General features: G+C 42.9%; 1 protein-coding gene across 2 annotated transcripts; it reads left to right on the plus strand.

Moving 5' to 3' along the window:
• Positions 1–705: 705 nt before the first annotated feature.
• On the plus strand, positions 706–20,147 carry EEF1AKMT2 (EEF1A lysine methyltransferase 2). 2 transcript variants are annotated; one of them, XM_066355425.1, is made up of 6 exons: positions 706–846; positions 1,966–2,031; positions 2,561–2,675; positions 11,025–11,132; positions 13,299–13,515; positions 19,757–20,147. In XM_066355425.1, the coding sequence occupies exons 1-6, from the start codon at positions 749–751 to the stop codon at positions 19,849–19,851; spliced, it is 699 nt and encodes a 232-aa protein (XP_066211522.1). In that variant the 5' UTR covers positions 706–748; the 3' UTR covers positions 19,852–20,147. The 2 variants fall into 2 exon arrangements, with proteins under 2 accessions (XP_066211522.1, XP_066211523.1); XM_066355426.1 differs by having other exon boundaries at positions 732–867; positions 2,561–2,679.
• Positions 20,148–22,530: the final 2,383 nt, after the last annotated feature.

Below are 22,530 nucleotides of genomic sequence, written 5' to 3' on the forward strand. Positions count from 1 at the left end.
GGTAGGGAGCAATCTCGTAGGACAGTTAGCATGGTTTAGGGCCAAGTGTAGGTCAGGAAACTGACCACGGAGGCCAGGTGCTTGGTGAGGGGCCGAGCTGAGACGGGCACGGCTCTTACTTGGTCACAACCCTCTTTCTTCCACAGCCCTCTGATTCCCTTGCTTGGTGTATTTTGCGGTGGGGTGGGGTCGTAGGGCATTCATTTATCCGGGCATACATTCCTTTGTCCCCCTAGTGACGCCCCGTCAAAAAAGGCCGGACTGTTATTTTCAAGGCAGAATCCCAGTCACAAATGGAATTAGTCGGAAGCCAGATAATGATTCCCAGACCTGCCCACAACGTGGAGACAGATGAGGTGACTTGTACATTTGGGTTGGGCAGCGTCGGCTGTAGGTTTTTAATGTGGCTTATCCACCGCCTGACTTTTTCCAAAATGCAATACCTTAAACAGTCCCTTACAAAACAGCAGTTCCCAAATATAGAGGCGCTTTGGCGAGCAGGTCGAGGAAGGGGGTGCTTGATGCAGGGAGCGGGGAAGGGAGGCTCAGCTCAGCTTGGGTCGATCTGTGCCTGGGTTTGGGACCCTGCATTTGGGATGAAGGCGGAGCCCCAATCCAGCGCGGGCCGGGAGTAGTAGAGAGGTCAGCCTCCCACTGCCTAGAGGCTCCCCCACACGCACGCACACGTTCTCTCTGTCCGCGCCACATCTCGGTGGCAGCCACACGGTGGTCCGGGGCGCGGAGCAGGATGATCGCGGGCAGAGGCGCCGAGGTTGAGGCGCGGTTCCGAGAGAGCAGTCCCGGCGCGGGTGGCTTTGCGCCGTCGGCGCTCGGGACCCGAGAGCAGTGAGTGTGGCCCAGGGCAGGGTGAGCGGCGCTGCCCGGAGTGCACCCCGGGGTTGGGGGCCCCAGGGGCCTCGGAAGATGGGGAGAGCCTGTGGTGCGTGGTGGGAGGAAACCGAAAGGGCCGCTTTGGGCTAGGGCAAGAGGGGGTGGGAGGCGTGGAATCCCGAGGGGCCACTTTTGTGTGTGTGTGTGTGTGTGGGGGGGGGAATGAAGAGACATTTCAAAGGGGTCGACCTCTGATTTGGTTCCGTGGGTTTCGGGAAGGGCTCTGCAGACCTAATAAGGTGGACGCAGAAACCCAGGATTCCATTGGGTGCTTCCGTGCTTCATGCCTTTAGGGGTCTTGAACTTGAGGGGCAGGCTTGGGGACCCGGGGGGTGGGGTGGGACTGAGGAGGAGGACTAGTGGGCGAAGGTAAGAGGCCGCGCCAGATCCCCTTGGGCCCAAGGAGGGAGCTCCGAGGGACGGGAGCGCGGAGGTGGTGAGTTGGCTTGGGGGAAAGTGGGCTGACCTACAACAGCTGCTCAGGAAGTAATGAATTAATCGGCGGAGGAATGATTGACTGTGGGGAAAGGAAGGGATGAGGTGGTAACTTGGAGGGGCGAGAGGCAACAGGGATTCTAGAGAGAGATGATGTAGGAAGAGAAGGTAAATGGTGGTGGTGGTGGGGGAACCGGACCTACAGGAATGAGTGCAGTCTTAAAAAACATCCTGTAAGCAGAGTTTCTTTTTGGTGAGTCCCAGTGTGAGTAACCACTGCTTTGGCGGATTATCCTTGATTCTGCACATTTTAAACGGAAAGTTTGGATTTGTGTTTCGGACTAAGGGATCCTTGATCAAATATTTGTGTTTTTTTTTTAAGCTAAAACGCAGCATTTTTGTGTGTCAGGTATTGTTGTAAGTGCTTTACATGTGTCAATTCTTAATTCTGCCTGTCTGTGTCTTTCATTTTTTTTTAACACAAAGATATTAAGAGATTTGAGCTATGTGCATTTATTGATAGCACTAACGGTGTTTTAAACGTCTATCATAAATCTTTGTAATATATGAGGAACCTACATTTCATTCATAATGCAGCTTAACTCAAGAATCTTGCTTTGCATTTGATTGTTTATCTAGTTGGGATGCTGTCTATGAGAGAGAACTGCACAATTTCCAAGAACATGGAGATGTAGGAGAAATCTGGTGAGTTACAAAAAATAGTGGAATTATGATCCAGAACACCGTGTGTGTGTGTGTGTATGTGTGTGTGTATCTGTCTATCTTTTAAGTAGGTATCCCAAAAGAAAGATGGCCTGAAAATCTTGGCAACCTTGAACTGTTTCTGGCTTTAGTGGGTAGATTTAAAGAACCTCTCTCTTTTAATGGGCCAGACTTCAATTTGGTGATAATATTAGGAAATTATTCTCTTCCTTTAATTGTCCTTTTTAAATAAGGTTTAACGTTTTGAGCCAGCAGTGTGAACAAGTGTTAATGCTGATGCAGAGAAACATAAATGCATAAGATACCGATCTGATCTGTTCTGTTCTATTCTTGGGTGTGTTTTTATTTTCCCTAAATAATAGTAGAGGTGAAGCTTTAGCAGTCACAGATAGTACCTTTTACTTCCAAAAAAGCTTAATTGAGCATATAGAATAATCTGCTCAAATGGAATATAGTTGTAACCTTTACTCTATATCCCTCTATTGTTTAACTGATTCTCTGTTTCTAACAGGTTTGGGGACAAGAGTATGAATCGACTAATAAGGTGGATGCAGAAACACAGGATTCCGTTGGATGCTTCAGTACTTGATATTGGAACTGGAAATGGTGCCTTGCTGGTTGAACTTGTTGGTACTTTTAGAATTCATGCGTCGCGTTAGAACCAAATTTTAAAATGAAATTTAAAATACTTGGCATCGAGGATACTAACCATCTAAATCTAAAGTAATAAAGCAGTCATACCACTTCCTTTGAGAAGTTACGTGGTCTGAAAGGGAAGCTGCGTGGATGGTGAGAAGAAGCTAAATGAGAGGCCAGGGGATCTGAGTCCTGGTGTTGGCCCTTCCCACTATAGCCTTGACCTTGACCAAACTACTTAATTTTTCTGGGCTTTAATTCTTTCCAAAGGTTTTGGCTGGGTGATTTCTGTTGGTTTCTTCTAGTTCAAAACTCCAGAAATCTGTGTGTATAAGAGGAAGATAACTTTTGCACTTCTAGAAGGGTATATATATCTTATCTTAGGTGAGCATATGGCTTGAAAAGAGTATTTTGACTGTGGAACTGAGTTTTGATGCAGGTTCTGTTACTGGCTATGCCATCGCTGTTGTGTACCCTGTCATGTGTCCATGCTGTGCCCTGTGCTGGGGAGGAAGGCAGAGACTTAAGGCTTCATCCTGGATCAGGGGTCCCCAAACTACGGCCCGTGGGCTGCATGTGGCCCCTGAGGCCATTTATCTGGCCCCCACCACACTTCCGGAAGGGGCACCTCTTTCATTGGTGGTCAGTGAGAGGAGCATAGTTCCCATTGAAATACTGGTCAGTTTGTTGATTTAAATTTACTTGTTCTTTATTTTAAATATTGAATTTGTTCCCATTTTGTTTTTTTACTTTAAAATAAGATATGTGCAGTGTGCACAGGGATTTGTTCATAGGTTTTTTTATAGTCCGGCCCTCCAACGGTCTGAGGGACAGTGAACTGGACCCCTGTGTAAAAAGTTTGGGGACCCCTGTCCTTGATGGCTTCACTGTCTTCATCTAGATGGTTTCACTGTCTTCACCTGTAAGGGTATATACATAACAGTGAGATTTCTTGAGCAACTACCACATGCCAAGCTTCATGCTGGTGGGCACTGGTAACATGAAAATTTAGACCTTGTGCTTGAGTCGTTCACAGTATTCTAGAGCAGTGGTCCCCAACCTTTTTTCGGCCACGGACCGGTTTAATGTCAGAAAATATTTTCACGGACCGGCCTTTAGGGTGGGACAGATAAATGCACCAAATAAAATTATGTGACTGGCGTAAAAACTGGTATTTTTAAAAATTTTTTTTATTTCTTGTATTTTTCTGAAGCTGGAAATGGGGAGGCAGTCAGACAGACTCCCGCATGCGCCCGACCGGGATCTACCCGGCACGCCCACCAGGGGGCGATGCTCTGCCCATCCGGGGCGTTGCTCTGTCCCGACCAGAGCCACTCTAGCGCCTGGGGCAGAGGCCAAGGAGCCATCCCCAGCGCCTGGGCCATCTTTGGCTCCAATGGTCGGCTGTGGGAGGGGAAGAGAGAGACAGAGAGGAAGGAGAGGGAGAGGAGTGAAGAAGCAGATGGGCGCTTCTCCTGTGTGCCCTGGCTGGGAATCAAACCCGGGACTTCTGCACGCCAGGCCGACGCTCTACCGCTGAGTCAACTGGCCAGGGCCAAAACTGGTATTTTTAAATATAATTGTCGAACTTACGAGACAAGTGTCAAGAGTGAGTCTTAGACGGATGTAACAGAGGGAATCCGGTCATTTTTAAAAAATAAAACATCGTTCAGACTTAAATATAAATAAAACGGAAATAATGTAAGTTATTTATTTTTCTGCGTACCGGTACCAAATGGCCCACAGGCTGGTACTGGCCCGCGGCCCGGGTGTTGGGGACCACTGCTCTAGAGGATGGAGTGGCATATAGATAAACAGTTCATAGCCTGGCCTGATATGTGTCATAGCAGATATACTGAGTGTAGAAGGGGCACTGATTAATTTTGGGGAAGAGGGACAGGAAAGGATCTGAGTGTCCAAGTTGGGTGTAAATTGTCTGAGCAGGATATAGTCACTGAGTGTGGTGTAAAGTGGGAGAGAATTTTTTTTTTTTTTTAACGTTTATTTTATTGATTTTTAGAGAGAGAGGAAAGGAGAGAGAGACACAGAGATGACAGAAACATTGATCTGTTCCTGTATGTGCCCCGACCAGGGATCGAACCGACAACCTCTGTGCTTCAGCATGATGCTCTAGCCAACCAAGCTATCCGGTCAGGGCAAGAGGGAGAGAATTTCGAGCAGTGGCAGCCATAGTGAAAGGCAGGATGGTTTGTGGCAGCCGAGCATGCTCTGGACCTGTACATAATTTGGTAAATTAGAATGTAAAGTGTATGTATGGGGTGGACAGAGATGGGAATTAAGTTAAAGTTAGGAACCATGTCACAGTATGCCATGCCTAAGAGCTTAGATTTTTACTTTTAAGCTAAGGGGGAGGGGGAGCATGAAAATGTTTCAAACAGTGGAATGAAATTAGAAAAATTTGTAATAAAGTTTTTTGAACTGTTGAGGTATATAGTATGTATATATTAAAGAGAACAAATCAAAAGACACAGTGTATTATCACAAAGGGCACACACCCATGTAACTGCCTCACTGGTCACGGAGTAGACTATTAGAGCATCTCAAAGTTTCCCTTGAATTCCTTACCAGTCTTCTCTAAATTACTCCCTCTTCCTCGCTAAAGGAAACCACTGTTCACTTACCTGGAACCACAGGGAGTTCTAACGTCATAGATTCATTTGCCTGTTTTTTGAATATGTAAGTGGAAGTCTTTTCCAGTGTCATTCACTCAGCATTGAGAGAGATTCACTTGTGTTGTCTCAGGCAGCAGCAGTTTGTTGACATTCACTGCTGTAAAAGATTCCTTTGTACGATGATATCTGAGTTTTATTTACTCTTTCTGTGTTTGCCTGTAGATGCTTTCAGATTTTAATAGTTTACTTAGTGAGGTTAATGATTTAACCTTTGAGACTTATAGTTTCACTGTAGATTCTTTGAGATTTTTCTACATATATATACATATATATATATGTTTATAATGTACAGTGTGAGTAATGACAGTTTTATTAATTCCTCTCCAACCATTTATAACTTTCTCCCCCTTGCATTGGCTATGAGGTCCAGTAGAATGTTGAAGAGCAATAGTGACAGAAGGCTTCCTTCTCCTTTTTCTCCCCTTTCAGAGGATGCTTTCAATATTTCACTGTTAGGTATGAGGTCAGCTTATAAGTCTGTTTTGTAGATAACTCTGTCATTAAGGAAGTTTTCTTTTACCATTTATTGCTTAGAGAGAAAGAGAGAATGTGTGTGTGTTTAATGAATTTTTTTTGTGTGTGACAGAGACAGAGAGAGGGATAAAGACAGACAGGAAGGGAGAGATGAGAAGCATCAGTTCTTCGTTGCAGCACCTTAGTTGTTCATTGAATGCTTTCTTACATGTGCCTTGACCTGGGGTGGGGGCTACAGCAGAGCGAGTGACCCCTTGTTCAAGCCAGTTACCTTGAGCTCAAGCTGGTGAGCCTTGCTCAAACCAGATGAGCCCGCGCTCAAGCCAGTGACCTTGGGGTTTGAACCTGGGTCCTCCACGTCCTAGTCCAACGCTCTAGCCACTGCACTACCGCCTGGTCAGGCTGTTTCATGAAACTTGTTTAGCAAATTTTTTTCTGTATCTGTTCAGATAATTATATGAATTTTCTGCTTTAGTCTGTTCATGTTGGTGAGTTACAGTGATTATTTACAGATGTTTATGCAACTGCAGTGATTTTGCTAGGTATGTAGTAATATCTTATGGTTTATTCTTATTTCTCTGATGACTAAATATGTTGAGCATATTTTTGTATGTGTTTGACTATTCCTCTATTCCTATTTTTTGTGAATTGCTTGATTTAAGTTTTTTGCCCAGCCAAAAACTGGGTTGCCTTTTTCTTACTGATTTATAGGAATTCTTTATATTTCTGTATATGTTGAATTCTGTGTTGCAAATACCTTTATCTAACCGATGGCTTTGTCTTTTCACTTTTGCAATTCTATCTTTTGATGAACAAGTGTTCTTAAATTTTACTGACATTTAATATATAGTTTTTAAAAATGACTAGTGTTTTTTGAATATCATGTAGTAAATTTTTGTCTCCTGAGAGTCATAAAAACATTTTCCTATGTGTTCTAGAAGTTTTATTGTTTTCCTTTTCGCCCGGAGGGCCTGATTAGCTGTGTGTGTTGTGAGGTGGAGTCCATGACTGGCAAGATAACCCAGCACTGTTTATGGAAATATTCCTCTTTCTCACCACTGCTGCTCTGTCCTATGTCAAGTAATGGAGTGCGTTCAGGTCTCTTTCTGGATCCTCTGCCCTATTCCTTTGGGTCTGTTTGCCTATTTTTACGCCAATGCAACGTTGTCCTAATTACTAAAGCTTTATAAATCTCCCTATGTGGTGGTTAGAGTAAGTTCTACAACTTTGATCTTTTTTCAACTATTGTCTTGGGTTTGGCACTGTTAGCTAGCTCTTTGCATATTTATTTAAATTTTAGCATCATCCTATCTTTTTAGAGAAAAAAATCCTGGGATTTTGATTAGGATTGCATTGAATTTATAGGTCAATTTGGGGAGGATTTACATTGTTATACTATTGAGTCTCTGAATTCGTGAACACAATGCATTCCCCCATTTATTTAAATCTTTATTTTCTCTCAGTAGTATTTTATAGTTTTCCCTGTAGATATCTTGTATATCTATTCTTCGATCAATTACTAGATTTTTTTTTTTTGTAATTGTTACTATGCTTTTAAAATTTTATTTTCTAATAGTTTACTGTAGTATATAGAAGTACAACAGACCTTTTTTTTGTGAGAGAGAGACAGAGAGAGGGACAGACAGGGACAAACAGGAAGGGAGAGAAATGAGAAGCATCAATTCTTCATTGCAGCTCCTTAGTTGTTCATTGATTGCTTTCTCTTATGTATCTTGATGGGGGGGGGGGCTACAGCAGACTGAGTGACCCCTTGCTCAAGCCAGCAACCTTGGGCTTCAAGCCAGCGACATTTTGGGCTCAAGCTAACAACCACTTGGTCATGTCTGTGATCCCATGCAAAACCCAGTGACCCCACGCTCAAGCTGGTGAGCCCACACTCAAACCAGATGAGCCTGGGCTCAAGCTGGCGACCTTGGGGTTTCAAACCTGGGTCCTCCACGTCACAGTCCAACGCTCTATCCACTGCGCCACTGCCTGGTCAGGCTATACTGGTCTTATATCTAGTAATTTGCACTTTAGTTCTAATAATTTATATATTATTTTGGGTTTTTAAAAATTTTTATTTATTCATTTTAGAGAGAGAGAGTGAGAGAGAGAGAGAGAGAGAGAGAGAAAGGGGGGAGGAGCAGGAAGCATCAACTCCCATATGTGCCTTGACCAGAGAAGTGCAGGGTTTTGAACCGGTGACCTCAGCATTCCAGGTCAACACTTTATCCACTGAGCCACCACTGGTCAGGCTGGGGTGTTTTTTTTGTTTTGTTTTGTTTTTTGTTTTTTTTACAGGGACAGAGAGAGAGTCAGAAAGAGGGATAGACAGGGACAGACAGGAACAGAGAGAGATGAGAAGCATCAATCATCAGTTTTTCGTTGCAATACCTTAGTTGTTCATTGATTGCTTTCTCATATGTGCCTTGACTGTGGGCCTTCGGCAGACTGAGTGACCCCTTGCTCGAGCCAGCGACCTTGGGTCTAAGCTAGTGAGCTTTTTTTTTTTTGCTCAAGCCAGATGAGCCTGTGCTCAAGCTGGCGACCTCAGGATCTCGAACCTTGGTCTTCAGCATCCCAGTCCGATGCTCTATCCACTGTGCCACCGCCTGGTCAGGCTGGGTTTTTTATATATACAATAATGTCATGTGTAAATAGTAGTTTTATTCTGTTCCAGCCTCAATATTTTGTTTATTAAAATGCTGTCTACAATGTTGAATAGAAATTGTATAGACAGCTGTGTAACATTGCCTGTTATACAAGAAAAGCTTCTACTATTTCACCATTAAATATGTTAACTGTAGGTTTTTAAAGTATTTATCAGACTGAAGACATTCCTCTATGTTCCTAATTAAGAGTGTTTAATCATGAGTGAATGTTGAATTTGATTAATTGCTTTCTTTGAAATCCATTGAGACGATATGATGATTTTTCTTCTTGATTCTATTAATGTTAAATTGATTGATTTGGTGGGGAGTGTCCTCAGTTTTTGTAATTGGCATTTTTATTGAGATAATTTGAGTGATTGAGTATTCAATGTTGAAAGCAACCTGTGTTCTTGAAGTAAACCAAGTGTAATTGTGGTGTATTGTCTTTTTCATGTATTGTTGGATTTGATTCCGTAATATTTTGCTTTAGATTTGTATAGCGTCAAGAGTGATTTGTCAGTAATTGTCTTTACTTGCAGCTTTCTTATTCTTTTTTTTTTGAGTCTTTTGTGTGTCTTTTTCTAATGTCAGTTTTCCCCCTGGGTTTTAGTCATTTATTGTGTTCTTGAATGTCTGCCTATTTTTTACTGAGTGCCAGAAATTGAACATGAAAATTATTGGAGATATATATATACATTTTGAAAATTGTTGGAGATATTTTAAGGCTTTTGATGATTGGTCTGGAAACCTGAAACACCTGTTTATGATTTTTTATACGTCCTGCTGGATGAATACACAGGCATGGGAGAAGAGGGAGTTAATTAGGGTCAGTTATTAGAATCATCCTTTGTTCTCGGTCTAATAGAGAAGGCATTGAGGGAAATGGTGGAAAAATGAACACCTCGGTGAATATGGAGTGAGATAGCTGAAAGAGTAGGAGGTTGGCATCAAAGAAGGATTGGACCTTAAGATTAAAAATAAAAATAATGAAAAGGTAGCAAAATACTCTGGAAATAATTGGTGTGTACTTCAGTTTAGATTAGGAATCGGGTCACCTAGGGCTGAAAAGTCTAGGTAAGTTTTTTTTTTTTTCTTCAGAGAGAGGGATAGACAGGGACAGACAGACAGGAATGGAGATGAGAAGCATCAATCATTAGTTTCTCATTGCGCACTGCAACACCTTATTCATTGATTGCTTTCCCCTATGTGCCCTGACCGAGGGCCTTCAGCAGACTGAGTAACCCCTTGCTTGAGCCAGCGACCTTGGGTCCAAGCTGGTGAGCTTTTGCTCAAGCCAGATGAGCCCGCACTCAAGCTGGTGACCTCGGGGTCTCAAACCTGGGTCCTCCTGACGCTCTATCCCCTGCGCCACTGCCTGGTCAGGCAAGTCTAAGTAAGTTTTGATGATAGATGGTGTTGGAGTTGGTTTAATTCTGAAGGAAGTAATCATTTAGGAGATTGTGAAGAGCAGGAAGAGAATTTCAGGCTATATTGTACTTTGCAACTTCTTTTCTTCTTCAGTTATACTTTGAAATGACCTTTAGCCTGATTGGTCTAAGGAGTTTCAGCATAGTCAGTGGAGGTGGAGTGAAGGTCAGAAGCCCTAATGTTTTGCCACAGGTGCCAGGCTCCCTTAGGTGGTTCGTGTGGCTAATCAAGGGCTGGTGCTACAGCTGTGGACTCAGAACTCTTGACGTCCAGGGAACTTCCTTCAACTCTTTGGAGGAAGAGATCTCACACCTATGAGATCGGGCCACACCTATGGGTCTATTGGAATGAATAAAATATTTTTTTGTAAATGTCTATTGGAATGAATAAAATATTTCAAAAACAGCAAATACTATACAAATGTAAGGTGGTTAATAATCACATGGCTGTCAGGGAGTTGCATAATTTATAATTATACTGAAGGCACTTTTAAAAATCAAAAACCACCTGACCTGTAGTGGCTCAGTGGATAGTGTCGACCTGGAACACTGAGGTCGCCAGTTCGAAACCCTGCACTTCCCTGGTCAAGGCACATATGGGGTTAATGCTTCCTGCTCCTCCCCCCTTCTCTCTCTCCCACTCTCCTCTCTAAAATGAATTAAAAAAAAATCAAGAACCTATTTCATATGCTTTACTTTATTCATGCAGCTTAATTGTGCTAAGTAAAATGGTAACAGATTTGTGTGTGAATTAAAGCATGTTAACATCAGAAGTTAATACTACCTTTTTCTGCCCCAGGGCAGAAATATTGTACATGTATTCTCATTATCTTTGAGAAAATGAATTTTCTTTGAAAAAGAAAAAACATTATAAAAGCAAATGAATTGTCACATTCTATAAGTTTAAACCTTTAGTTTCTATTTTGATTCTACAATAAAATGTAAATTTTGCAGATTATTCAATGGTATACATTATTTGATCTATTAAAAATAAAGCTGTCTTAGTCCTGAAGGAATATTATAATTCATAGGCAAACTAGTATTTTAAAACTTGTTAAAGCTAAAGTATAAAATTACTTCTCTGTCTCTAGGCAAAATTTGGTTTCTCTAATATTACTGGAATTGATTACTCTCCTTCCGCGATACAGCTTTCTGGAAGTGTTATAGAGAAAGAAGGCTTATCTGGCATTAAGTTGAAGGTAACTATGATTTATATTACTATAACTTATTTTTCTTTTTAATTTTTAATTTCAGTGAGAGGAGGAGAGGCGGAGAGACAGACTCCTGCATGTGCCCTGACTGGGATCCACCTGACAAGCCCACTAGGGGGCAGTGCTCTGCCCATCTGGGGCTGTTGCTCCGTTGTGCAGCAATCAAGCTCTTCTTAGCGCCTGGGGCAGAGGCCTTGGAGCCATCCTCAGTGCCCCAGTCGAACTCGCTTGAGCCAATTGAGCCATGGCTGCTGGGAGGGAAGAGAGAGAGAGAGAGAGAGAGAGAGAGAGAGAAGGGGGAGGGGTGGAGAAGCGGATGATCGTTTCTGTGTGTTCTGACTGGGACTTAAACCCAGGACATCCACACGTGAGGCTAACACTCTACCACTGAGCCAGCCGGCCAGGGCCTTATTTTTATTTCTAATAAAAATTATAAAATTCAAATGTTTCTAAAGTATATTAATCATAAACAATCCAAAATGAAACATTTTTAAGTAACAAAAGTTTTAGTCTAATCAGCTTGGGGAAGTTATTTTCTTTCTCATTTACAAGTGTGTTCATTCCCTACTCTGCCCTCCTTGTGTGATCTTTAGAAAAATTTTTACTCACTGATTTTAGAGATAGAGGAAGAGAGTGAGAGAGAGACACCAATTTGTTGTCACACTTATTTATGCACTCACTGGTTGTTGTTGTTTTTTTTTTTGGTATTTTTCTGAAGTGAGAAGTGGGGAGGCAGAGAGACAGACTCCAGCATGTGCCTGACCGGGACCCACCCGGCAAGCCCACCAGGGGGCGATGCTCTGTTGCAACTGGAGCCATTATAGCGCCAGAGATGGAGGCCATGGAGCCATCCTCAGCACCTGGGCCAACTTTGTTCCAGTGGAGCCTTGGTTGTGGGAGGGGAAGAGAGAGAGAGAGAGAAAGGAGAGGGGGAGGGGTGGAGAAACAGATGGGCGCTTCTCCTGTGTGCCCTGGCTGGGAATCAAACACGGGATTTCCACAAACTGGGTTGATGCTCTACCACTGAGCCAACTGGCCAGGGCCCACTGGTTGATTCTTGTATGTGCCCTGACCAGGGATCAAACACTCAACCTTGGTGAGTTGGAATGACACTGTAACCAACTGAGCTACCAGGCCAGGGTTTCCCCTTGTGTTTGGAACATACACAGATAATACTTAACTTTGAATTAACTAGATCAAAAAGTTAATAAATGCAGAAAGTAGGATAATGCCACCAAAGAATACTCAGTTTATTATATGATCTGTGAAGAGATGTCTCTTGCATTTATATTTCTAGTTTAGTCATCTCTGAGCTCAAGAACTAAAAGCCCATGTTGCAATGTATAGGAACATAAGATTGACATTTTTAAGTCAAACAGTAAGGGAGTTTTAGAAAACACACTATTAAGTTTGTATGAATAATCATCAGCTAACTGCATAATTTCTTTTTCAAAGAAGCTTTTTAGAATTAAGTTCATTGGCATATTGTGAATATTTTATGAAATTGGGTAGCTCACTATTTCATGTGCTTATACTGTCAGTGGTTATTGAAAATGAATGAGATGCTGATGTATGACTTTCAAACTCTGAAGTGAATGATATTTATAAAGTTAAGTAATTGCAGCTTAAATAGCCATATAATTTCTTAAGTTTTATGCCATTCGTTATATCTATTAGTTGTTTTGTAAGCTGCTGAGTCAAGGCAAAAGAACCTTAGTTTACCTTTTTACCTTGGGTCATAGAATGCGTAATCTTAGCTAAAAATTATCTTATTTCCAGTGACCTGTTTGAGTTCCAGATAATTTCTGTCATTTTTAAGAATATGTCAAACACCCTACTTTTCCACAGAAATAACTGTGACCTCTGTAAAGCGCTGGTGTCATGAGGCCGTACACCTGGCTTTGATTAGTTTCCCAATTTGCAGAGATTCAGAATGTCCAGGAAACACTGTCAGCCTCTTACTAATCCCAGCTCTAATGATCTGGGAATGAAGCATGTAAGAGTTAGATATAAAGTTGAAAACACATTTGTTCCATGTAAAATGCCATCGTAATAAATGGGTACTTTTATCTGTAACTTTTTACAGCTTGTCACTTACATTCAGTTAAGGGTGTGTGTTAATTGTTCTCACATAGGCATTGATTTTTAATATAGGTAGAAGACTTTTTGAATCTTTCCACAGAGATGTCTGGATTTCATATTTGTATTGACAAAGGGACTTTTGATGCTGTGAGCCTTAATCCTGACAATGCAATCGAGAAGAGGAAGCAGTATGTGAAATCTCTCTCCAGGGTGTTGAAAGTGAAAGGCTTTTTTCTAATAACCTCGTGTAATTGGACCAAGGAAGAGTTGCTAAATGAATTCATTGGAGGTAATTGGCTATATGTTGTTTGAATGTGCACTTTCTTCAGGTTTTAATGCACTTAAATAGGTTTTTCCCCCCTTGGTGTTATAGTGTTTTACTTTCCTGTTTGTGGGAATTGCTTACTTTTCTTCTCTGTTAATAACCTTGGTAATATTTTAACTGTACATGCAAAGCACAAAGAAGTAACACTGGTTCAGATCCAGCGTTCGATTTAAAAGTTCCCAAGAAATCCTGGCAGTTAAGTACTAAAATTTATGAGCCTATAAAAATTAAGTTCTTTATTTAAGCTATCCAAACTGTTACTTAGAGAGAACCAAACAAAGAAAGCGCATGTATTGTGCTTCTGACTTTAGTGTACTGATACGCTGGTAATCAGTAATAATGCAAATGGAAGTAGTAATATTTAAAGTCTTACATGACGAGCGTTTTAATTTTATAGATTCTTTTTATGTCTTTCTAGTGGTCATTTAGATATTTAGGATTTGTCTTATTTTCATTGTATTTATATTTGAAACAATTATTTAATATATTTAAATTAAAAGTTTTTAAAACTTACTGATTTTAGAGAGACAGGAAGGGAGAGAGAGGGAGAGAAGAGGGAGGAGAGAGAGAGAGAGGCACATTAATCTGTTCCTGTATGTGCCCTGATCCAGGATCGAACTGGCAACCTCTGCTTCAGAATGAAGCTCTAACCAACCAGTCCTTTTGGCCAGGGTGGAACAAGTTATTTTTAACAATGCACAGAAACAAAATATAGAGACTTGATTGTAGAAATACTGCCTATTTATTCTTGAGGAAATCTCAACCTTTTTCAATATTTTTGGTGCAAGACAAGATCCTTTTTTTTTGCCCCCCAGCAAAGTGTAATAGGTACAATGTCTACTGGTGGATTTTGTCAGAATTGAGAATTGATGCTTGTACACAAATATTTTGAGTTCTTTAGCATACTGTTTCTGCATGTTTTCAGGAATATTTTACCTGCCAGTTTCTTCATGCAATGCCAGGCATTTCTGGGAAATTACCTTCAGAATCTATAACGAGATAGTTGCTTGGTTTCCTTAGAATCCTTTCAGATTAGGATTACATTTTTAAAGGAATGGGAGGAATTTTCAGGATGGAGTATCATTAAGCGAGACGGTACTAAGTTTGTGGTTAAGTTTTGGAATCTCAGTTGTCACAAGCTAATGAGAAATGAATGTATAGCAGTCGGACGCACACTTGATCTTCGAGTTGGCTGTCTTGGTAACGAGGGGTGCGGCCGCAGGGGAACAGAACATGTGGCCTTTGCGTGCTGGCAAGGGCTCTGGCTGGTTATTTAATGTAAAACCTGAAGTGTTTGATGCACGAAATGTGAGCTTGTAGCTTCATTATGACTGCCTCTGGAAATCAAGATTTATATGTGATTTATTGTCTTTTCTTTCGTGCCATTAGTTTTATTATCTTCCATGTTAAATTTGCTTCCTTTGGAACTGTTGGGGCCCCATAGCCATAGTCTTTCTCTCTCCCCGAAGCCTGACCCTTTTAATAAATGCCCAGAGTGACGCTGGGTAAGAGCAAGAGCGAGGTCCCTTCCTGGTTTTTAAGTACAGGTGTTCTCTTTTACCCCTGGAACCACCAGACAAAAACATATTTGTCTGTTTTTGATAATGAGGAACAGACTTCAGCCCGGTAAAGAGTGCTTAAAAATGTATCTGTGTCTGAGAACTGCTGAGTAAATTCTTTAACGCGTGTTCAGGTTTAGAGCTTAATACGAAATTTAAATAAGTGAAATGTTACAACAGAAAATATTAAAAGAAATCATTACATACACCTAAAGACATTTTTTAGGTATGCCTCTCTCAGAAAATGATTTTGGAGTTAGAGACAGACACTGACAATGCAGTGCCATGCGTCTCTGCGGAGAGTCTTGTCACTAGCTTCTTAAGGTCACCTCCTTGGTCCCTTTTGCATAGGGCAGTGGTTCTCAACCTGTGGGTCGCGATGGCTTTAGGCGACCCCTGTGTTTTGGTCGTTTGACCCCCACCGGGGTCGCGTCCCACAGGTTGAGAACCACTGGCATAGGATGAAGCTTGCTTTGCCAGTCTTTTAAGTTCTTTTCTTACTTGAAACATAAATGTTTATAAAAGTGTTGAAATCAATCTTGCATTTTTCCTTTGTAGCCCTATTTAAGTAATCATTTATTTTGTATTTTTCTGAGGTTCGAAACGGGGAGGCAGTCAGACAGACTCCCGCATGCACCCGACTGGATCCACCTGGCATGCCCACCAGGGGGCGATGCTCTGCCCATCTGGGGCGTTGCTCTGCCGCAATCAGAGCCATTCTAGCGCCTGAGGCAGAGGCCACAGAACCATCCTCAGTGCCCGGGCAAACTTTGCTCCGATGGAGCCTTGGCTGCGGGAGGGGAAGAGAGAGAAAGAGAGGAAGGAGAGGGGGAGGGGTGGAGAAGCAGATGGGCGCTTCTCCTGTGTGCCCTGGCCGGGAATCGAACCCGGGACTCCTGCACGCCAGGCCGACGCTCTACCACTGAGCCAACCTGCCAGGGCCTATGTAATCATTTTGTGTCGTCATTTGTTTCGGTGAGGATTACTTGAACATTTGCCATATATTAGGATGTTATAACTTGATGTCCAAGGAATTTGGCTTTTTTATAACTACTGTATCAAAAAACCTGACTACAAAAGTAATCCAGCTTTATTATGAAAAGAAAATTGAAAAATATTAACCCTAACACATAGCATGGAGATGAAAATAATTAAAATCATTCATTATCTATCTCTGGAATACAACCACTCTTAATATTTTGGTGTATTATCTATTGAAATTTAATAACTTCAATCCTGTAGGGTTAGTCCTGCGAGTTAAGAGATTAGTTCTGGAAAATTCACAGACAACTCCCATTTTCTCTTGAAAAAAAAATTTTTTTTTTTTTTTTAACGGGGAGAGACAGACAGACTCCCGCATGCGCCTGACCGGGATCCACCCGGCACACCGACCAGGGGCGAAGCTCTGCCCACCAGGGGGCGATGCTCTGCCCCTCCGGGGCGTCGCTCTGCCGCGACCAGAACCACTCTAGCGCCTGGGGCAGAGGCCAAGGAGCCATCCCCAGCGCCCGGGCCATCTTTGCTCCAATGGAGCCTTGGCTGCGGGAGGGGGAGAGACAGAGAGGAAGGAGGAGGGGTGGAGAAGCAAATGGGCGCTTCTCCTATGTGCCCTGGCCGGGAATCGAACCCGGGTCCCCCGCACGCCAGGCCGACGCTCTACCGCTGAGCCAACCGGCCAGGGCCTCTTGAAAATTTTTATAAGGAAATATTTTAATCGTAAGTAAAATTTCAAAAACAAATATAGGTGTTTACTCCTGTATCCACCACAGCGGCTCCATTTTCCAGTGTTAAAATATATTGTGTTAGCCCTGGAGGGATAGCTTGGTTAGTTGGCGCGTGGTCCTGGCGCGTGGTCCTGGCGCGCAGTCCTGGCGCGTGGACGTTGCCGGGCCATTCCCGGTCGGGGCACATACAGAGCAGCTGATGTTCCTGTCTCTCTCTGTCCCTACCTCTCTAAAACCAACCAACCAAACAAAAAATATATATGTCATGTTATTAAATGGCCTGTCCTTTGGAAAATTTTTCTATGATCAGTTTGTAATGAACATTTTAATATTTAGTTATTTCTTAAATTTGTTGGTTTGATTAAGAATATGAATTAGAGTGTCTAATGAAACAAAGTATTAAAGACCAGTTGATATAATATATATCCCTTTTAACATTTTTCTCTGTGTATAAGAATTTTATCTTAGGTCAACTCAAGGCATAGGAACTTAGCAAATGAAGACACCCTGAAAGGAAATAAATTTTCTGAATAACCCATCACTGAGGGAAACTTGGTTGATAAGCATGACTTTCCTGCCTTATGTCTTATTTTTTAAAAAAACAAAATAAAAAAAGTTACATTTCCATTTTATTTTATAGCACAAGGAAATGCCACATTATCCTATTTTTACTTTTACCAAACCCCTGTGAGTTAGGGACTGATGTCTGGAACCCCCTTGCACAGAAACTGAGGATCCTGGTTAAGGTCACTGGGTCAGGATGTCTTTCACCTACTGAGTTGTAGAGAGAGCTGGGACTTGAATCCAGGACTTTTGGGTACAACTGATTTTTGTTTGTTTGTTTTTTTGAGAGAGAGAGACAGGAACATCAGCTGCTCCTGTATGTACCCTGACTGGGGAATCGAACTGGCAACCTCTGCACTCCTGGACTACACACCTAACTGAGCTATCTGGCCAGGGCTTAACTTCTTATTTATTTTCAGAGGGACGGAGAGAGGAAGGGAGAGAGAAAGGTGGGGGAAGGGAAGTATTTGTTCCACTCAGTCATGCATTTTTTGGTTGCTTCCCGGGTGTGCCCTGACTGGGGATGGAACCCACAACCTTGTTCCGGGACAGCACTCTTAACCGACTGAGCCAACTGGCCGGGGCTCATTTGTTTATTCTTTGAAACCACACTGTGCTACTTTGAAAGTTGGTAGTTTCTTGTCTTCGCAGACCCTTCATTCGTGCAGTTTGGGTCTTGGTCTTTGGTCACAAACTTTTTTTTTTTTTTTTTCTGAAGCTGGAAACGGGGAGAGACAGACAGACTCCCGCATGCGCCGGACCGGGATCCACCCGGCACGCCCACCAGGGGCGACGCTCTGCCCACCAGGGGGCGATGCTCTGCCCCTCCGGGCGTCGCTCTGTCGCGACCAGAGCCACTCCAGCGCCTGGGGCAGAGGCCAAGGAGCCATCCCCAGCGCCCGGGCCATCTTTGCTCCAATGGAGCCTCGGCTGCGGGAGGGGAAGAGAGAGACAGAGAGGAAGGAGGGGGTGAGGGTGGAGAAGCAAATGGGTGCTTCTCCATGGGTGCTTCTCCTATGTGCCCTGGCTGGGAATCGAACCCCGGTCCCCCGCACGCCAGGCCGACGCTCTACCGCTGAGCCAACCGGCCAGGGCCGACAAACTTTCTTTGTGTGTGTGGTAAAATGCAGGGGGTGGGCAACGGTAGGTTAAAATAACGATAATAAATAATATAAGAATTAATACATAACACGAGAATAAACTCTGTTTTGCATATTCATAACTCAGCCTACTTTTGCTCAGCCCTGTCTAGATAATGCGAGGGTCACACTGAACCGTTCTGGGGTGTCCAGCCCCTGGCGTTGGGGGCAGCCGCCGCCATCTGTCTCCAGACCTCTGTCCTCTCACAGATTCCTTCTAATTTCCACATCATTTAACCTTTCTGTATTAAGAGTTTTGTGTGTGTGATGTGGATCAATCACATTTTAAAAAATATTTAAGACTTTATTCATTTTAGACAGGAGAGAGAGGGAAGGGAGGGGGTGGGGGTGGGGGGAACAGGAACCATCCACTCCCATATGTGCCCTGACTGGGCAAGCCCAGGGTTTCAAACCAGCGACTTCAGTGTTCCAGGTGGAGCTTCTATCCACTGCGCCACCACAGGTCAGGCCTCACATTACTACATGTAAAGCACTCAAAACAGTACCTGATACATGGTGAGAACTCAACACATGGTAGCTGCCTCCTAGTAGGCTAGAGGAGAGAGAGGGTTGAAGGGATGGAAAACAGGAAGTGAGGAAATGGGGGGATGGATGAGCAGAAAGCCTCTTCTGCAATTTGTTTTCGGTCCTGTTTGTTCCTTGTTTGATTCAGAGTGTTCTGGGGTGTGCACACACATTGTTTTTCAGATGTAAATGCACTCACAGTTCAGTTTCACATTGCATAGTCTAATAAAGGGTTGGAAAGTATAGCGTTGCCTGACCAGGCAATGGCGCAATGGATAGAGCATTGGACTGGGATGTGGAGGACCCAGGTTCAAAACCCTGAGGTCGCTGGCTTGGGCGTGGGCTCACCCGATGAGCGACCCGATGAGCGCAGGGTCGCTGGCTTGAGCCCAAAGGTTGTTGGCTTGAAGCCCAAGGTCACTGGCTTCAGTAGGGATTCAGCCACTGTGCTGTAGCCCCCCCCCCGCCCCCAAGGTGCATATGAGAAAATAATGAAGAACAAGGAGCCACAACAAAGAGTGCTTCTCATCTTTTTCCCTTCCTGTCTGTCCGTATCTGTCCCTCTCTCTGTCTCTGTCTTTCTCTCTGTCACACACGCACACACACATGCACACGCAAAGTACAGAATTAATATAATCTTCTTGTATCCACGGGATTTAATCCCTAATAAGAGTATTTGAATTCTATCCAACAGGATTTGAACTTTTTGAAGAGTTGTCAACACCCAAGTTCAGCTTTGGAGGCAGATCTGGTAACAGTGTAGCATCATTGGTTTTCCAAAAAACGTGAGACTTTTCATTGGACAGATTCAGTTAGCCTTCGGAAAGAAGTTCTACATCAAAGTTAACCTGATGCAGAGAATGCAAGAGCAAATAAAGGCTTTAGTAAGTACATAGGATGCACATGTTGAATAGATGGGAAAAAATCGTGAGCACGTAAGTGGCTGGGTTTTAGAGATCAACGAAGAATCATTTTCAATGTTCTTTTGTATTTGGAATGCCAGTATTTTCCTTTTTGATTAAGAACAATTTCCTGTACCTGCTGAACAGTTAAAAACTTTAAAGCAGTAAATGAATTTACAGAAAGCACGCATTTTTGATTTTTGTACCGTGGTAAAATTGAATATAGCTCTGTATCAAGATTTGACCAAACTATTCCAGGGCCAGAATCATAAACAAAACAACTTTTTGAGTGGTTTATTTATGAAACAATAAGTCCACTACTTTGGGTTGAATGATGGTTGTTTTAGGAAATTATTTAATATCGGAGAAAATCCCCTAACCTTCATGTAAACAGTTAAACAAAATCAGGTAAATGTATCAGTTGACCAGATTTACTAGTTAAACTTGAACTTTGTGGCTGATGGTATCTTACACACTGTGAGGGATAAATAGACAGTCAAAGGGAGGAGAGCTAAGGATACAGTTATATGCCAGCACTGTGCTATCTTAGTGAACCCCCCCATCTTCTCCCGGCATGTGGTCCTTCTCCTGTTTCTACATATCAGACGGCGAGCCCAGGATGGAGACCCCAGGATGGAGACGGGATCCTGCCCAGGTGCTGACTGGAACCCCCAGCCTCTGCCCCTGGCAGGTTCTGCCTCCCAGGTGCTCAGTCTCTGCCACTGCGCAGGTACAGTTCAGTCGGGGAGGTAGGACCGGTCCTCAGAAAATACTGGGAGAGGAGTCAGGCAGTAATTTGTAGGAGCTCTGCAGCCCCTTGTGACGGATCTGTGGACTGTGAGGCTAGTGAGTCATCCTGCATTACTTTTCACCATCTCCCTGCCTGTCTTAAAAGACTGGGCTAATCAAGATCTGAATCGTGTCATTCTGTGCATTCTGTGGAAGGCGGGGGTGAGCTACATCTATACCTGTGTGTGAGCCCGAGGGCTGTGGAGACAAAGGCGTTCCAGTCAGGGGCTCAGGAGTAAGAAAAACAGTTACTAAGATTTTTCAGAAGGTAAGATATGTTGATATTTAATGCTGTTTTATATTTGGGCTAATATTTTAACATTGGAGTCACAATATGAGTTTTTAAAAAGTGACATGATACTTGATGGTTTTTAGCCTTTAGGCCTCTTGGATTACGGAATGAAGAGGATTTTTGTTTGTTTGACAAATGTTGACTCCAGTGATGAGTCTAGCATCACATTTTTCTTTTTTTTCCTTCCCATTCTTGCCTCAGAATGGAAGCAGGGACGGTGGTTTGATAGAGCAACATTAATCAACCATTACGATTGCAACCTGCCTTGTACTGGATGAGACATTTATATAGACTTGAAACACCAATGACATTGTTTGAAAAGCTTTCGTTTTTAACATTTAAAAAGTGAGAAATTAAAATATATGTTATCAAACTTAAAAAATATTGTGTTGAGGCTGACCAGGTGGTGATGGAGTGGATAGAACGTCGACCTGGGACACTGACGTCACAGGTTCAAAACTCCTGAGGTCGCCAGCTTGAGAGCGGGCTCATCTGGCTTAAGTGCAGGCTCACCAGCTTGAGCATGGGGTCACCAGCTTGAGTGTGGGATCATAGACATGACCAGTTGTTGATGCCTTAAGTCCAGAGGTTGCTAGCTTGAAGCCCAAGGTTTGAGTCCAAGGTGGTTGGCTTGATCAAGGGGTCACTTGCTCTGCTGTAGGGCCCTGGTCAAGGAACTTATGAGAAGCAATCAATGAACAACTAAAGTGACGCAATCATAAATTAATGCTTCTCATCCCCCCCCCCCCAAAAAAGAAAAAAAATTGTGTTGATTTTACAAACTACACATGGGATCTTATATCATAGAAATGTATAGTTTTTTTTTTTTTTTTTTTAATATTTTATTTATTGATTTTTTTAGAGAGAGAGGAGTGTGAGAGAGAGACAGAGAGAGAGAGAAGGGGGAGGAGCAGGAAGCATCAACTCCCATATGTGCCTTGACCAGGCAAGCCCAAGGTTTCGAACCGGCAACCTCAGTGTTCCAGGTCGACGCTTTATCCCACTGCGCCACCACAGGTCAGGCGAAATGTATAGTTTTTAATTTATTGAGATCTGGTCTGTCTTGTTTTTTTACATTCCTATTCCTTGATTTTCAGTATGATAATAGGATATAAGCACTGCAGATTTTGATCTGTTAAGCATATGCTATTTTAAAGCACCAATCTAACAGAAGAGACTTCCTGTGTGAGCAGAATGAGACATCGAGTTTGATTCACCATGAGCTTGGAATGGCCTTTGTTCCAGCTCCTTGAGTCACCAAGGGGGGGGGGGGGGTCTGTTTGAGCCATTTGCAGAAATGAAGGATTTTGAGGGGGAACCATGGAGCTGTTGATAAGGTCAGGAGAAGGGAGTTGTCTCCTTATCAGTTTAATCCTGAAGGAAGCCAGCCTTTCTGAGGTCGGAACCAGAACACGCGGAAGGTCCAGAAATGCTAACACTCAGTTAGCATTTTCAAATAATACCATGCTTTCAAAACCAGGCCAG

The sequence above is a fragment of the Saccopteryx leptura genome, chromosome 13 (genome assembly GCF_036850995.1).
Source record: "Saccopteryx leptura isolate mSacLep1 chromosome 13, mSacLep1_pri_phased_curated, whole genome shotgun sequence".
Taxonomy (NCBI): Eukaryota; Metazoa; Chordata; class Mammalia; order Chiroptera; family Emballonuridae; genus Saccopteryx; species Saccopteryx leptura.

Bases quoted from the DNA above. Each gene is read 5' to 3' on its own strand.
- EEF1AKMT2 (XM_066355425.1), top strand. From the start codon at position 749: ATGATCGCGGGCAGAGGCGCCGAGGTTGAGGCGCGGTTCCGAGAGAGC. The intron at 2,032-2,560 runs GTGAGTTACAAA...TGTTTCTAACAG, and splicing joins GGAGATGTAGGAGAAATCTG to GTTTGGGGACAAGAGTATGA. The intron at 2,676-11,024 runs GTTGGTACTTTT...CTCTGTCTCTAG, and splicing joins GTGCCTTGCTGGTTGAACTT to GCAAAATTTGGTTTCTCTAA.